This window comes from Monodelphis domestica, chromosome 8 (genome assembly GCF_027887165.1).
Source record: "Monodelphis domestica isolate mMonDom1 chromosome 8, mMonDom1.pri, whole genome shotgun sequence".
NCBI lineage: Eukaryota > Metazoa > Chordata > Mammalia > Didelphimorphia > Didelphidae > Monodelphis > Monodelphis domestica.
The window spans coordinates 192721712-192737479 of NC_077234.1; the positions used below are offsets into that span (position 1 = coordinate 192721712).

General features: G+C 35.4%; 1 protein-coding gene across 6 annotated transcripts in view; it reads right to left on the reverse strand.

The window, feature by feature from the left end:
* Positions 1-15768, reverse strand: part of NCK2 (NCK adaptor protein 2) — a 195428-nt gene that overhangs the window by 25190 nt on the left and 154470 nt on the right. For all 6 annotated transcript variants that reach the window (XM_007501189.3, XM_056807319.1, XM_007501188.3 and 3 more), the window contains one exon: positions 2922-3643. In XM_007501189.3, the coding sequence (XP_007501251.1) occupies positions 2922-3643 (722 nt within the window). The remainder of the gene's footprint in view (positions 1-2921; positions 3644-15768) is intronic.

A 15768-nucleotide genomic window follows, 5' to 3' on the forward strand; every position in this document is an offset into this window, starting at 1 on the left:
CAGCTAAGTGAAACAGGGTATAGAACACTGAGCCTGCTGCCAGAAAAACCTCAGTCCAAAATTGGTTTCAGATACTTACTAGCTATGAGACCCAGTCACTTAACTCTTTGCCTCAGTTTCTTCAATTGTAAAGGGGAGACATAAATAGCACCTATATCCCAGTACTGTGGTGAAGATCAAGTGAGATAGTGTTCATAAAACACTTAGCACAATGTCTAGGACATAACAAGGTACTGAATAATAAATGTTTGCTTCTTTCTTGCCTTCCTTCTTCCCAGTATTATGTGACCTGGGGCTTAAAAACTTTTTCTTTCTAAGTTTGGCAGGTGCTAATGTTTTCCAAATCCTTATCACACTTTGTATAAACTGATAAAATCAAGTTTCTGAACTTGAAAAGCTAAGCCTCAGAATCTTGGACCCACCAAGGTGTAAGCTCCCTTTAAAGCTCCATCTGATCAGCCCAGGAACCTCTTTTTATTCCATTTCAGTTCCATTTGGTGAAGTCCTTCCCTACTATGCTTTTAGCACTTTTTGTTGTTGAAAGTCATTCATTTTCAGCACAATGACTTGAGATTTATACAGATCTTTAATGCTAACATCCCTTCTCATCACAGCAACCTATGAAGACTTCTTGTAAGGCCTTTTAAAAAAATATAGCCCCATTTTAAAGATGAGAAAACTGAAGCCTAGAAAGGGTATATGACTTGCCTTCAAAGTCACAAAGCTCTTTTCAAAGGTAACATTTGAACCTGGGTATCTGCTAATTGAGTACAGTGCTTTTTCCAACATAGTACATTGCCTCGCCATCAAGGTGCGAGGAAGATGTTCCAGTGGGTTAGCTTCTACAGGAGGATAAATTCTGCCCCCCCCCCCTTCCCACAACACTTGAGCCATTCTTCCCTATAGTGGAAGGGTCCTAAGTGATCTCTCTTTACTATATATCCAGATTTATATTTCTATCTAGATATCTCTCTATATTTATATATCCCAATGTTAATTTGAATAGATTAAGTATTATTATAATTGGGCTTTGGTGTGTTTTTCTTAGTTTTGATTCTAAGAGGCTAAAAGCTCTTCTGTATATGATTTTTCTAAAAACTCGAACATGATATCAAAGAACCTATTCACACTCCTTGAAAATGATTTAATGTGATGCCTTGCCAGAAATAATCTTGGACTTGATAAGAAAATCTTAGAGATTTTAGATGTAATACACTTAAACTTGCCCAAGCAAAAATCTAAGGTGGCTTCCAATTCAATGAAGCTATTATCATTATAAACAATCACAATTTCTGTCATGATGATGTCCTCCTATTGCCTTGAAGAGTCAAAAATCTCACTTTAAAAACTTTCTGAAGTAATCAAACTTTTCTACTTTTAAACCTAAGATCAGAAATGTAAAATATTTAATATAGAATTATTTGATTTACAGGGACTCAGTACAATTAATTACTACAATTAATACTTAATGTAATTTTATTGTATTAAGAAAAAAAACAATACCCAAGTAAATAAAAGTAGTATGTTTTACATCTTAAAAATCAATAGGCTGAATGGAATTAAAATCAATACATAGAACAGGCAAAATAAATTATGCTATAGTCTTACAGTCAATATCCCTTTTTTTTGTCTTTCATTATAGAGGGCCAAGCTAGGGCTAGAAGAAAATGAGATTCATGAAACTAGCCAAGACATTCATTTATATAGTGAATGAAAATTTTTACTTGTATAATACTGGCCTATCCATATGGACCAAATTAGCAAGCCATGTGATATTTTTTCTCCCAACTTATAAGAGCCACATTTCTTTCAGTGAGGCTCATAAGTTTCTGAAAAGTTTGATGTCTGCAATACCAGCAATAAGGATGATTTGGGGGTAGAATTTTTTTAAAATCAAAAGACACTTCAGAAAGCACAACTATTAACAGTGAAGTACTCGCATCTTTGTTTAACATAAAGGAAATAATGTATTATTGAGTGGGTAAAGGGGAATTATTCACAGCAGGGCAACCTCTGGTTGTCAACAGTAATAGAAAGCTTTATTTGTATCTACATAACGGAAAGATAGCTAAGTAACAGATAATAAATTCGCAAACACCTTAGTTATCCACAGATAATAAAACCACAAATGTTTCTCATTCATCTTTCCTCATGGAAAATGGAGGTACAAAAAAAAATTGAAATGAGCATAAATTATAACAGCAAGTAGGTGAATAACTATTTTCCTAAAACTAGATTAAATAATGCTCAAAGCAGTTAACCTCACTTTGAGAAGTTTCTCCCTCCAACAGAAGCTCACAAATGTGTCAAGCACTCTCATATGCTGTTAATAGAACAATATTCATGTATTTGTATATCCTTCCACTTGACAAAAAAGAAATGAATTCCCACCAATGCCCTATTGCATCATGGAGCTTGCACCCTCAAAGACTATGCCAGCAAAACACACATCTGTCAGCATTTGATGAGCTACAAAGGTTTGAGAGGGCTCAAATTTTGCTCAAATTAATATATGCTTTTTAAAATTGTAAATGATCTACAGCTTTATGTGTGGTCATTTAAAATAACGTATTTGAACATTCATTTTCTTGATGGTTAGAATATTTTCTAAAGTCTTCAGCCACAGGCATGCTATTTATCTTCTGTTGAAGGAACAGCCTCAGTAAGTGGAGAGAGGCTAATAGCCAGAAGGTTAGTCTCCAAATAAGAAATTCTTTCAAAGTAGCTCAAAAAAACCTACTGCCTATTAAGACATAGAAGGGTTTTTAATTCAATCAGTGGCAGTACATTCAAAACAACAAAAATTGCAGATATCTTGAAGTACTCAAATTTTGAATTTTTGTGCATTTTTTTAGTCCATTAAAAATAGAAAGAAAAGAAAGAACAGCAAGTTGAAGATTTGGTGACTGAATAGTACTTACCGAAGATTCACTATCTCTAACAAGGAAGTCCCCTTCGACACCCCGCTCGTTAAGGGCACATTCAGCCTGATGTCGTGTCACATTCCCATAATACCACTCTCTTCCAGCAAACCGTCCCGTAGAAGATGGCCCTGTATAGCTTATCTGAGGTGGATGAGAAGTATTCATGGCAGGGCCATCACTTAAAATTACTACATAGTTTTTAGGTACAAGGCCAATTAGCCCTCGGGAATTTTTACATTTCCACCATTCTGGGTCATTTTCAGGTTTTTCAATAACTTCCATTGTTTCCCCTTTCTCAAAGTTGAGCTCTTCCTCTGTCACAGAACTGAAAGGATAGAGTGTTTGAACAATATGGAGCACTTTCATACTCTGGCCATTACTCATGGATGCTCCTTTTCTTAAACTGAGAAAACTTGGGGAATCAGCTGTTGCTTCTTCAAGTTCCTCTACAACATAGTTCGAAGGAAACCAGCCAATCTGTCCATTGTAGCTGCCTCGCCACCAACCATCGCTACACTTTTCCATAACGATGACCCGAGATCCTTTCACTAGGGAGAGTTCATCCTCCCTCTCTGCAACATATGCAAATTTAACATAGGCAGGGATGTTGAGGTCATAAATCCTGTCCGCAGTACTTCCATTGGATGGATACTCTGCATCTGTACTAGGGGTGGGAGAGGCATCTCTTGTGCTTGTCTTTCTTTTTGTTTTACCCAGTCCTGTCAGAAACAAAGGGAAAGGCTTAGCAATAGACATAAAGCCAAGTATTATTCAAAATATAAAATGGGAAACATTGATGGCTTACCCAAACTTCACTGTCAATCTAATAAAAACAATGCCTAGAAATAGACTGGATTTATGAGACTAGAAGACCTCACGATTACCATCAGGAAATACGGACATGGTAGTTCAAAACTACATTTCAAAAGATGGCTTAATTAACGCTGATCTATAATTGTCATTCACTTCAAAAATCTGCAAAGCCAATGGTAATACCGAAAAATTCCAATTAAATAGAGAAAAGAGAAGTCATTTGGGGACAATTACTGCACCCTTTAGGTACACTAACTATGAGCTCACAAGAGCATCTTTAGTATTCCTGCACAGGTGGAAGGTTGGGCTAGATGCCCACTAAGCTCCCTCTTCCAAATTCTACAATCCTATAAATCTTTGAAATATCCCTATTTCAAAACATATGCTTATTTTTTTGTTTTTACTATTAATATTTTGCTTTAATGTCACCTCTGTTTCCAAATATAAACCTTCTCTCCCCCAAGGGCCTTTCCTTATGAAAATAAATTAGAAGAAAGGGGAAAAAATTCCATAGATCAGCAAAACTAATCAATACATCAAGCAAGTCTTGATGGTAGGTGTGAAATAAGTGCCATCCTTCAAGGTACTTGGTACCCTCATGCTGTCCTATTTAAGTACCCAGGGTCACCAAGAGTAGCACCCTCTTCCAGTTCAGCAGTGATTGATGCTTCTAACTTCTAAATGAATACTAAAATTTTTCTCCCCATTTGCACTTACCTGTTCTTTGTTCTCATTTGTTTTCCTATCAGATGAAAATAAAATGCTAATGGACCATCAGATAAACTAACCTCTGATAATGTTACCTAACATACAGTCATTTCCAAGTGATATCTTCTTCAATGATTGTCTTAACCTGGACCTGGTTAAGAATGAGGTCCTCAAGAAACAGGACTGGTGATAAGACTTTCAAACACCATGATGAATTAGATTTTTGAGGCATTTGTATGCTTCTATTACAATCTCACTGCAGGAATGGCAATCCGTGGCTGGCTAAGCCATCATTGGACTACAAGTCAAACTTTGAAAGAAAGATATCTATAGTTGGGAATTAATGACCCATCCCTAGAATCCTTTTTAGAATTTTTTAAATGCATATACCATAGAGAATGAGAAAAGAAACCAAAGGTTATGAAACATAGATGCGATGTTGTTGTTGGTTTTTCTATTTCAAGTTTATTGATTTCCTCCCCCCACCAAATCTGGGTTTTTTAGGGGTCTGTGGACTCCAAGTTAAGTGCCCCTTCTAGTTGTTTGGTATACCATGCAATGGGGAAGAAGGGAATGGGGTGTTAAAAATTATAGCAAAAATCTGTGCCCTATTTTTAAGAGTTTGTCTGATGACCTTCAGGTTGTATAAATGGATACCAGCTTAAGATAAAAATATGTTGCCAGTTTCCCCCTGGAGCAAGGAGATAATGGCAAAGAGATGCAAAGATAATGGCAAAGCCATGTCCAAATTACTTGCAGAAGGGGTCCCATAATGTGAAAACTAAGATGGGAAACCCAGACTAAGGACTTTGTTTTTGTTGTTTATTAACTTATTTATCCTTAGAAATATCTACATCAATTTTTAAGTATATTACACAAATTCACTTCTGTTTAATGGCTTCACTGTTTCATTATATACCAAAAACATTTAGCTTAAGTACTTATAATGCATGATAGAAGCAGTCTAGTGCATTCAAATAGGTAATTCAAAAAGTAAAAAAACTAAGTGCTATGCCACTAACCAGCCAGATTGCAACATAAGGTGTGAAAGGAATCTGCTGCTTGGAGCCACTATTGTGCTAACTTGAAAATAATGACCTACTTCATTGACTAATGTAAGAGCTCTTAGGGTGCCAATAGGCCTCTCTGAACAGTTCCAAGTCCTTACCCCATGCCCTCTTGGAATAAGCTCATCCAGCCTCCAAGCTCATCTAACTTCCACACTGAGTTAATCCTTCCATAATTTTATCATTTTTCAACTGAGCATGAGCAGTTATACTACTTAGAAAGTTGGCAGTGGAGGGAATGATTTTATTGTGCTCTGTGATACAATTACAGGAAAATGATGCTTAAACTACTTGCTCTAGGGGGAAGCTGGCAAAGGTTTAAATTCAGATGAAAAATTCCAGCATTAGAAACTGAACAATAACATCTGTCAAGCAAGACACCAACATGAAAGCAAGAATTACAGAATATTAAGGAGGGGAGGAAAAATGTTCAACCACCTTCCAAAGTTTTAGAATTGTAAAGATGCTTGTCAAAATGTAAAAACTAAAACTAGTGATCTCATGATTTCTTTACATATAATTCTAATGACTGAATCATAGTTCTTCCCACCCACAAAGTCTTAATAATTTAGTCAAACACACAGTCTCCTAAGCTTCAATTCTTTCCTCCATCTCTGAATAACTACTTAATCATTGTGAATTAAGAAATTGATATCTTAATACTGTGATTCTAACTTTCAATACCAAACTGAATTTTTGTTACTTAATTATAGGCAGTTAATAACAGTAATAGATTATGCTACAATAAGTTCAATTTTTATTTGAAATTTAGAACAGATTTTCTGAATGAAACAGTACTCTAGATGGTGTATAAGGTACAAGGAGAGACCACAAAACCAACCAGCATTTACATCAATGTTTACATGGGGGAAATGATTTTAAAATTTCAATTTGGGACATCAGGACTATCTAGAAGTTGGGATACTTCATGACCTTGAGCAAGGTCATTTCAACATCTTTGGGTCTCAGTTTCTTCGTTAGTGAAATGAGGAAGGAGATCCGGGACTGAACTTAGAGGTTATTAACTTCTAAGGTTCCTTTCAGCACTCTGATCTTTTGATATATCTTTCCACCTTCAATTCCCTCTGTGACTCTTGTGACGTAAGCCAGGGACTCCAAAAGGAAAAAAAACTGACAAGATAAGAGATGCAAGATAAAGAGATGAGGCCCCAGCAGCAGGCAAAGAATGACAGCAAAAAGATAAGAAGGAGGGAAACGATGAGGTAGAGCATCTTAGTGAAATTATGAGCAAGGGCTAGAGGGGAAAAGGTTGTTGGAAGGGAAAGAGAAACATCAGTGGGAGGAGTTTTCCTACTTATTTTCTTTGTTACTATACTTAAATAGTACTAAAAGTTTAGAAAAGTGGCCTCTAGATTTTTTCTTTTCCATTCCCAAAAGTATTTATCTCTAAGCAAATTTATTACATATTGTGCAAAGGACACCATGAGTTACACTTCTCTCATTTTCAGCTTTGCCTTAGCTTTTCTTTGTATTCTTTCCTCAATTTCTTCTGTGTTCTTTTAAATTCATACAATTTATTTGGTTGAACTTCACCAGAAAGAAGTGATCAATGTTTAAAATGAAATGAAGTAAACAGATATCTTTATTATGATAGCAAGAGTTCTTGTTATACATTTATATCTATTCTTTAAAGCTTAAATACTATTTACAACTTATTGAATGTATACTTTATTAAGTAGAATCCAAACAGTTTAATCACTTAGCTCACATCACTGCCCCCCCTCCTGCATAACACTTTAGGACAAAGAAAACCATTATTAGTATATATTCTTGCAACAACACACATTTAACCTAATTTCTATATTTATAGTATTATACGATCTAAGTATTTAATCCCATAAAACATTATATAAAGTATTGGGTCATCATTTAATTGTTTAATGAAATATATTGAGTGCATAAATTATCCAGAACATTTTAGAGTCCATCATTAAAGGAATAATGAGTGAAAAACTAGAAAAGGAAGTAATGATTTCAAAGAATACACATGACTTTCTCAAGAATTTTGTTGAATTGTTTCAGTTGTGTCTAACTCTTCATGACCCCATTTGTTTTGTTTTGTTTTTTTTAGCAACTACCACAGTGGTTGGCCATTTCTTTCTCCAGTTTATTTCACAGGTAAGGAATTGAGGAAAACAGGGTTAAGTTACTTGCCAGAGTCACATAGTATCTGAAGTCAGATTTGAACTTATAAAGATGAGTTTTCCTGATTCCAAGACCAGTGCTCTATGCACTGTACTCTGAAAATTGAGAAAATTAAACTGATTCTCTTCTGGAATTGATAGCATTTTGAATCACTACAGACATTTCGTGTAACCCCCTAAGTCAGGTTTCACATATCTCTGAGTTAAGTTTAGAAGTTCAGTGCCCTTGCTAATCACTGTTCTATTTTTGTGTCAAGGAAATCTGTAATCTTTGTAGGATGCAGGTGAATGTCAGGGAAGTTGGTCTGTTATCTCGGCAACACTGACTGTCCTTTAAGAAAGTCTTGATTGGTTATAGCTGTAACACTAAGTAGGCCATGTAGATGGATATCCACAATGAGCTTTCCATAGTGCCAAGTTCGAAGGAGGAGTTATTAAAAATTTCCAGCCAATCACATAGTTCCCCACATCCATAATACTAAGGGTTTTGTAACCAACCTTAATGTCCCCAACTAGGATTCTTCCTTCCAGTTTTTGGATACTATTCTTTTTTGTCCATAAAATTAATGTCAGCCATCATTCAGTCTTTTGGCTTACTTGAAAGCTAGACTCCTTTTATTGTTAACTGCTAACCTTACCAAAATATTAAGCATCCTTATAATTTTGTGCCTCATTTTACCTTCATTTCAATCACAACAGCTCATTTTGTGTCACTAGATCGAGAGAATATTGTAGAGATGGTTAACCTAGATTTCATTTACCTTTTTAACAGCCAATAACTTTTTTTTTAAAGCATCTACTCAATACAGAGTTGGGGTTGGTGAGAGCTACAAAAGAAGAGGCTTTCTTGTGAGTGATAACATTCTTCAATACAAATTAAACATATTTTTATCTAGTTTTTAGTAAGCTCTGGCAAATTCTTTCATGCTGTTCTTATTGAAAAGATGGAGAGAAATAGAAGAGAGTAAAATTATGTGTATCTAGGATTAGATGAAAACCTGAGACCCAAAGACCATTAGTAGAAGGCCTAAAGAATCTATCTATGATTGGTCCTAACATTTTTATAAATGATGCAAGAAAGGCATGGAAGGTGGCATCTTTATCACATTTGAAGATGGGAAAAGGTTGTCCGGGATAACTAATACACTGGATGACAGAGGTAGTGTTCTAAAAGATCTTAGACAGGTATTATTGGGCTGAATGATATAATGAAATTTAATATAGTCAGACTATGTAGATTATTATAGATTTATAGACCTTAAAATCATTCTATATTTAGAGCTGGAAGACATACAGGAGTTAACTAATCCTGAATTTCTTATTTTCCAAATGAGGGAACTATAGACAAGAAAAATTAGGTGTCTTGCCCAAAGTCAAACAGCTAATATTTGGCTAAGTTGAATTTTGAATCTAGATGCTTTGATTCCACCCAATCCATGCCCCAAGAAATTCTTACTTTGGGGTTTGACAAAACAACTTAGCAAATGGAAGATGGTGCAGGGATAGGGCATGGTTAGAGAGCATAGCAACTGAAAAAAAAGTCTGGGGATTTCAGTGGGCAATGTCAATAGCAAAATGACATCCAAGAAAGCTAATGTGATTTTAGTCTGCAAGGCTGCATTAAAAAGGGGTGGCTAAGTGGTTCAGTGGATTGAGAGACAGATCTGGATCTGGGGGGTAGTCCTGAGTTCAGATCTGACCTCAGACACTTCCTAGCTGTGTGACCCTGGGCAAGTCACTTAACTCCCGTTGCCTAATCCTTACCACCCTTCTGCCATGGAACCAATACACTGTATTAATTCTAAGGCAGAGAGTAAGGACTTAAAAAAAAAAGGTATGGTATCCAGTACTAAAGAAATTTCTGAATCAGAAGATTATAGATTTTTAAAAAACCACTTACTCTCTATCTTGGATTTAAAACTAAGTATCAGTAAAAGATACTAATCGATATTTCCAAGGCAAAAGAGAAATAAGGACTAGGCAATTGCGGTTAAGTGACTTGCCCAAGGTCTAGGAAGTATGCTAGGAAGTGTTTGAGGCCAGATTTCAAACCCAGGACCTCTCATCTCAAGTCTGGCTCTCTATCCACTGAGCGACTGAGCTACCCCAATATTATAGACATAGAGCTGGAAGGAACCTCGGTAGCCACTGATTCCAACCCCATTATTTTACAGACAAGGAAATCGAGGAATTGAATGGTCACAAATAACTTGCTCAAGCTCACTCAAGAAGTGTCTGATGTGGGATGGTATCCCTGATTCTGGCCAGGTCAGACTCCACCTGGAATACTGTATTCAGTTCTGGGTGACACACTATAAGAAAGGCACTAATAAGCTAGGTGGGATGGGTTGAGAGAAAGGTAACCAGGATGGCGAAGAGCCTCAAGATCATGTCATGAGGAGACTAGTTTGAAGGAACTGGAGATATGTAGGAGATTCGATTTGGGAAAGTGACAATTGTCATCAAATATTTAAAGGGGTATCGCATAAGAAAAGGTAATTGACTTGCTCTGATTGACCCATACAGGGAAAAATTTAGAACGATGGGCAAAAATATACCAAAAAACAATTTAGGGAGGAAATGGGAAAAAATCCATTGTGTTCTAAGGAATAACTTCTTAACAAGAAGGGCTATCCAAAAATGGACTGGGGTAGCTAGATAGTGCAGTAGATATAATGCTTGTCTTGGAATCAGGGATTCCCGAGGTCAAATCTGGCATTAGATATTTACTAGCTGAATGACTCTGGGCAAATTATTTAATCTTTCTTGCCTCTGTTTCCTCATCTGTAAAACAAGTTGGAGAAGAAAATGGCAAACTACTCCAGTATCTATGCCAAGATACTGCTCCAAAATGGAGTCCAAAAATTGTATGTGACTGAACAACAACAAAAGTGGAAGGGACTACTACTTCCAGAAATAGTGTCATAGGCTCTCAGTTTAAAAAACAAAGTTTTTGTTCATACACTCATGAGACTATATCATCTCTTTGAACGTTAAGATGCTGTGATCTTGGCAGTTATAACTAATTAATCTTAGTAATCTCTTCAATAAGACTTAAAAGGAAAAGGGTTGATCTTGAGTTATCCAGAAATAATGGAACCAGAAAATGCCAGTTCCAAACAATGTAAATTGGGATTCTGCTGTAATTTGCATTATGAAAATTCTATAATGTTTAAATTTATTTTCCTCTAGACTTTATATGTCAGATTTTAGTAGTTTCATTATTTCTATGGGGTAATGTAATGTTATTGCATGTGAATGACCTTTCCAAAAGTCAATTCATTCTGTAGATAGTAAAAGTGTTAATGAAAACACATATTCCCTTAGATAGTGTTATGCTTCTGAATAATTGAAATTATTGTCACAAACAGTAATATGTTGGTTCAGCCATGGGCAGCATGCTCAAGCACAGTACTGACTTAATCCTTTTTATAGACAATTTTGACACATCTCATATTCTTCTATTTTCTTCAAATTTAATTTCAATGGGAAGGTGGTAGATAGTTTTAAAAAATTTTAGTAGGAATTTGGAATTCATGGTTTATATAAAAACTGCCACTTAAGTTTAATTTTTTGTTTTTTTTTTTAAAGGAAAAGTTCTCAAGTTTACTAACTGGCTTTTACTATTTCTAAATTTTTTTTCTTTTCTTGTGGAAACAAGAGAACAGTGCATGAGATAAAATTTAAAATAGTTTGATTAGGAAAGAAATGCATATGTCTTAGGAGGATGAAGTAAACATTGTGAGTGATACATATTACATCCATGATCTAGTCCTACCAGTATCTATAAAAGACCTTTAAGCTTCTTCCATTGAAAGAAAACCCATTAATTACTCTGAGGTACTCCCTTTAGATAACCCCAGATTTTAAGTTTTCCCTATAACACAAGTATTTTTTCTTTTAAAAAATTTCCTTTCCTGTAATTTCTGCCAGTATTCTAAATTCTTTGCTCTTAGATCCACTGGAACAAGTCAATTATCTCTTCCATGTGGCAGCCCTTCAAACATGTTCTATTAGCAAATGGGAGTAAGGAAGGTGGGAAGGGAAGAGAAAGATTTGCATATTTTCCATCATGTGTGAATTAAATATCTAAGGGACCTCAATATCAGAAAGACTCATCTCATAGATGTGTCATTGAGTCATGTGTTTTAATTTGCCAGTATGGCACAGTTCTGGACCAGTAGAAGTCACGTCTGCTAAGGTAGGGACTGAAGTAAAATCCTGGCCAATTAGAGAATCTGAGTAGGAGGGATTAAACTAGGTTTAAAAGGCTAGCCATACAAATATGAAAGTGGAGCAGTCCAGCTCTTATCTGACTGTAAGATCTTCCCCTGCCAGGCCATATATTTGTAATGTTTATTCCCCCCCCCACACACACACACAAGCAGGCTTTTCCATCTTAGAACATGTTCTCCTGGTTAGTAGTAATATCTGCCAATTTGCTTTGTGAAGAAAGAGTTGAAGAAATTTGTAGCATGGCTGTTAAGATCAAACCTCGGCAAAAATAGACTACATTTTCTATTGTACTCTATTTCATTTCCCGATTGTTAGAAAAGATAAGGTCTAGCTGACAGTTTGGGAGGGAAACACCATAGACAACTCTCTAAACTGTATAGCACATGCAGTGGAGTTTCCTAAGGAAATGATGGGTTTAGTAAAACAAACAAACAAACAAAAAACAGTTCAGAAGACACAGACAAGTGAGGAGGCAGTGTTGTTACTACTATAATATACTGAACATATTTTTTAAAAGTCCCACATAATAGAAGTTGTTTCATAAACAATCTTTCTTATTCTTTACATAATGAAATATTCATATTAAATTTATGATATTAAAAATTAATTTTAAAGGAAAAGACCCACAGATAGAATCTTTTTTCCATGTCTCCTTTTGCATTTCCTACACAGGAACATATTTGTACAATGAATAAGATGAAAATAATTTAAAATAAATCCAATTTTATTTTCATTTCTTATAGAACAGTGGTATTCCACAACATTCTGTAAAATTGAAATCTCTAAATAATAGAAATATTATATTTTATGGAGGTTCTTCCTCATTCCTCCTTAGTTCTTCATTCTTCCTTTGGCCCCAAGTCCCAGAGCCCCAGAGGCTCTGCTTCTAAAATCAGCCTCCGACCAGACCCTAATTCCTACTGCTGTTGCTGATTGCTGCCACCAAGAAGCTAGGAGTCAGGACAGATGGTAAAAAACTGGGGTGTTCTTTCCTTAGGCAAAAATTAGCCTTCATGTGGCAGGGTGCCTCAGGGGGTGGGGATGAGGAAAAGGAAGAGACTCTTCTAAACAGGAAGTTGATTACAAGCATGGCGTATTCTATGTGAGAGAAGTGCATTGCCTATTTCAAGCAGCTTCCAGTTTTAGGATGTTTTTTTTTTTCATGAGTGCATTGATCCTTTTACTTATCTTACCTGAGATTCAGGGGAGAAATTCATCTCCCTGAAACTCTTTGCCATTTGGGCCTGACCAGTTTGAGATTCCTAAAATCCATGTTCACCCTTGCCACGGAAGATACCACAGTACTGACAAAAGGAATCTGAATGGATTGAGAAAGGAACTTCAAGAGACTGGAGGTAAAGATTTTAAGCCTTTTCAGACTCCATTGTTTTTATGAAAGTCTCTGTATTTTATTATATTTTGCTGATTGTTTTAAGATTTAATTTTGTTGTTTTAAGTTCATATATTAATGCATTCAATACTTTTTTGTTACACTGAATCATTTTAATTGACTGTGTTTTAACTATTAGAATTATTCTGTTATCTTCCTATGGCTACTTAACAAAATAGTGTAAAATACTGTAAAAGCCCATAAACATTTTTCCATTTTTCATTTGCTAATTGTCACATAGATAATGGATGGACTCAACCTGACTAACAACCTTTAGAGAATTTAATAAACTAAGAATTTAATGGTGATTCTAAGGGGTCTTCAGAAACAATTTTAATTTACTAGTGGTTTCTGAATGGATGCTTTTTAAAAATATTTATACTTTTAAGAATGCTGTATAAAAGGTAGAGAAACAAAGAAATGTTCCTACCAAGTTGTTTCTATGAATTAGTAAGCCAAAACAGAGCTCCTGAAAATACTCAAGTTTAATTTACTTCCACCAGAACAGTCTAGGTTTCTTAGTGAAGTTCTAGACACAAATAAGTTTTGCTTTGTTTAAAAATATATTTGCCAAGGTTGAAAGATTTTCTATGTCTGTAAAAATTGACAAACATCCATCTGTTCATAGGTTTTTTATGCCACACAGCAACTTATATGAAATATGATAGTGGGTTTGTTTGCTATTGTAATTAATTGGGCTATTGTGAATTTTGGAGACTTTGATACTTTCTGAATGTGCATTACATGCTGTAATACTGTTCTTTATAAAAAAAAAAACCTGTTACTTTGTGAAAATCATTTGCTTCCCATGTCTGAAGAGGAAATGGATCTCATTTTTTGGAGGGTGAGAAACCTTTGTATTCTACCTTTCCTTAGCTGACACAGTGACAATGATTGTAAACTATATATAATATTTTTTTTTCACCTATTTTGTTATTATTTATTTTGTGTTGAGGACCCCTTTGGTGAAACCTATGAACCCCTTCTCAGAATATTGTTGTTAAGTACATAAGATAAAATATATAGAATTATAAAGGAAATCAATTATACTGAAATATAGTTATCATAATATATATATTTTTAAAAAGGTCAAAGACCCTATATTAAAACTTCTTGAGCTAATCCAACCCATTTATTTTATAGACGAGAAACCAGAGGAGAAGAAACCTCTTACAAAGGTCTTTAAAAAAAAAAAAGAGAAGTTTGCTTCAGGCAAAGTCATGATGGAAAATAGGTGAAGGGTGTACACATCACCTCAAGATCCTGCTCAGGCTTGTGACTACATTTAAAAAGATCTCGTCAATAGATCTCATAAATGTTATATCTTGTCTTTGAGGGGAATCCTTTTCCTCCCTCTTAAGGAGTTAAATGTATGAAAACAGAAGGAATAATGATATATCCTGGATTATCCACTAAAAGAAGAGGGATGTGATTCAACACCTTATATGATGAGGTTATTAGAAGATTCTAGTATTTGGAGCTGGAAAGTATCATTGCCTCAGCAAAAACAATCTGAATTTTCAGCAATCTGAATTACTCAGCAGCTCCAGGAAGGACAGTTACCTTTCAGTTAGCCTCAACAGTGCAGTTTGTGGTTCCCAAATACTCTGACTACTTCTTATGCTACAGCCACATTTTCCAGAGAATGTTGGGGTTTCCATAGCTAGTTCTGCCTGTCAGTGACACAGAGGCTTCTGCTCCCTGGGGGAAAGCTGGATCATCTTCAGGCATTTTTTTGGGCAGTCTTCTAGGTCTTTTGATGATTCTCTTGAGTTCTGTGCTTGGACATCAAATTTTCTGTTCAGGTCTGGTCTTTTCTTTACAAATGCTTGAAATTCTTCTATTTTATTAAATGACCATGCTTTCCCTGGTAAGAATATAGTCAATTTTGCTGGGTAGTTGATTCTTGGTTATAGACCTAGTTCCCTTGCTTTCAGGAATATCATATTCCATTTCTTTCAGTCCTTCAGTGAAGATGCAGTCAGATCCTATGTTATACTCACTGTGGTTCCATGGTATCTAAATGACTTCTTCTTGGCAGCTTGTAATATTTTTTCCTTGGTCTGATAGTTCTTGAATTTGGCTATAATATTCCTGGGTGTTGTCAGTTGGGGATTGAGTATAGGAGGTGATCTGTGGAATCTTTCAATCTCCACTTTTCCCTCTTATTCTAGAATATCGGGGCAGTTTTCTTGGATAATTTCCTGTAGTATGATGTTCCAGGCTTTGTCTTTTCTCATTGTCTTCTGGTAGACCAATGATTCTTAAGTTGTCTCTCCTGGAACGATTTTCTAAATCTTCTGTTTTGTGAATGAGGTGCTTCATATTTTCCTCAATTTTTTCATTCTTTTGATTTTGTTTTATAGTGTCCTGCTGCCTTGTGAAGTCACTTACTTCTAATTGTTGTATTCTGGTTCTTAAAGACTGGATTTCATCCCTGGCTTTTTGGTTTTCCTTCTCCTTCT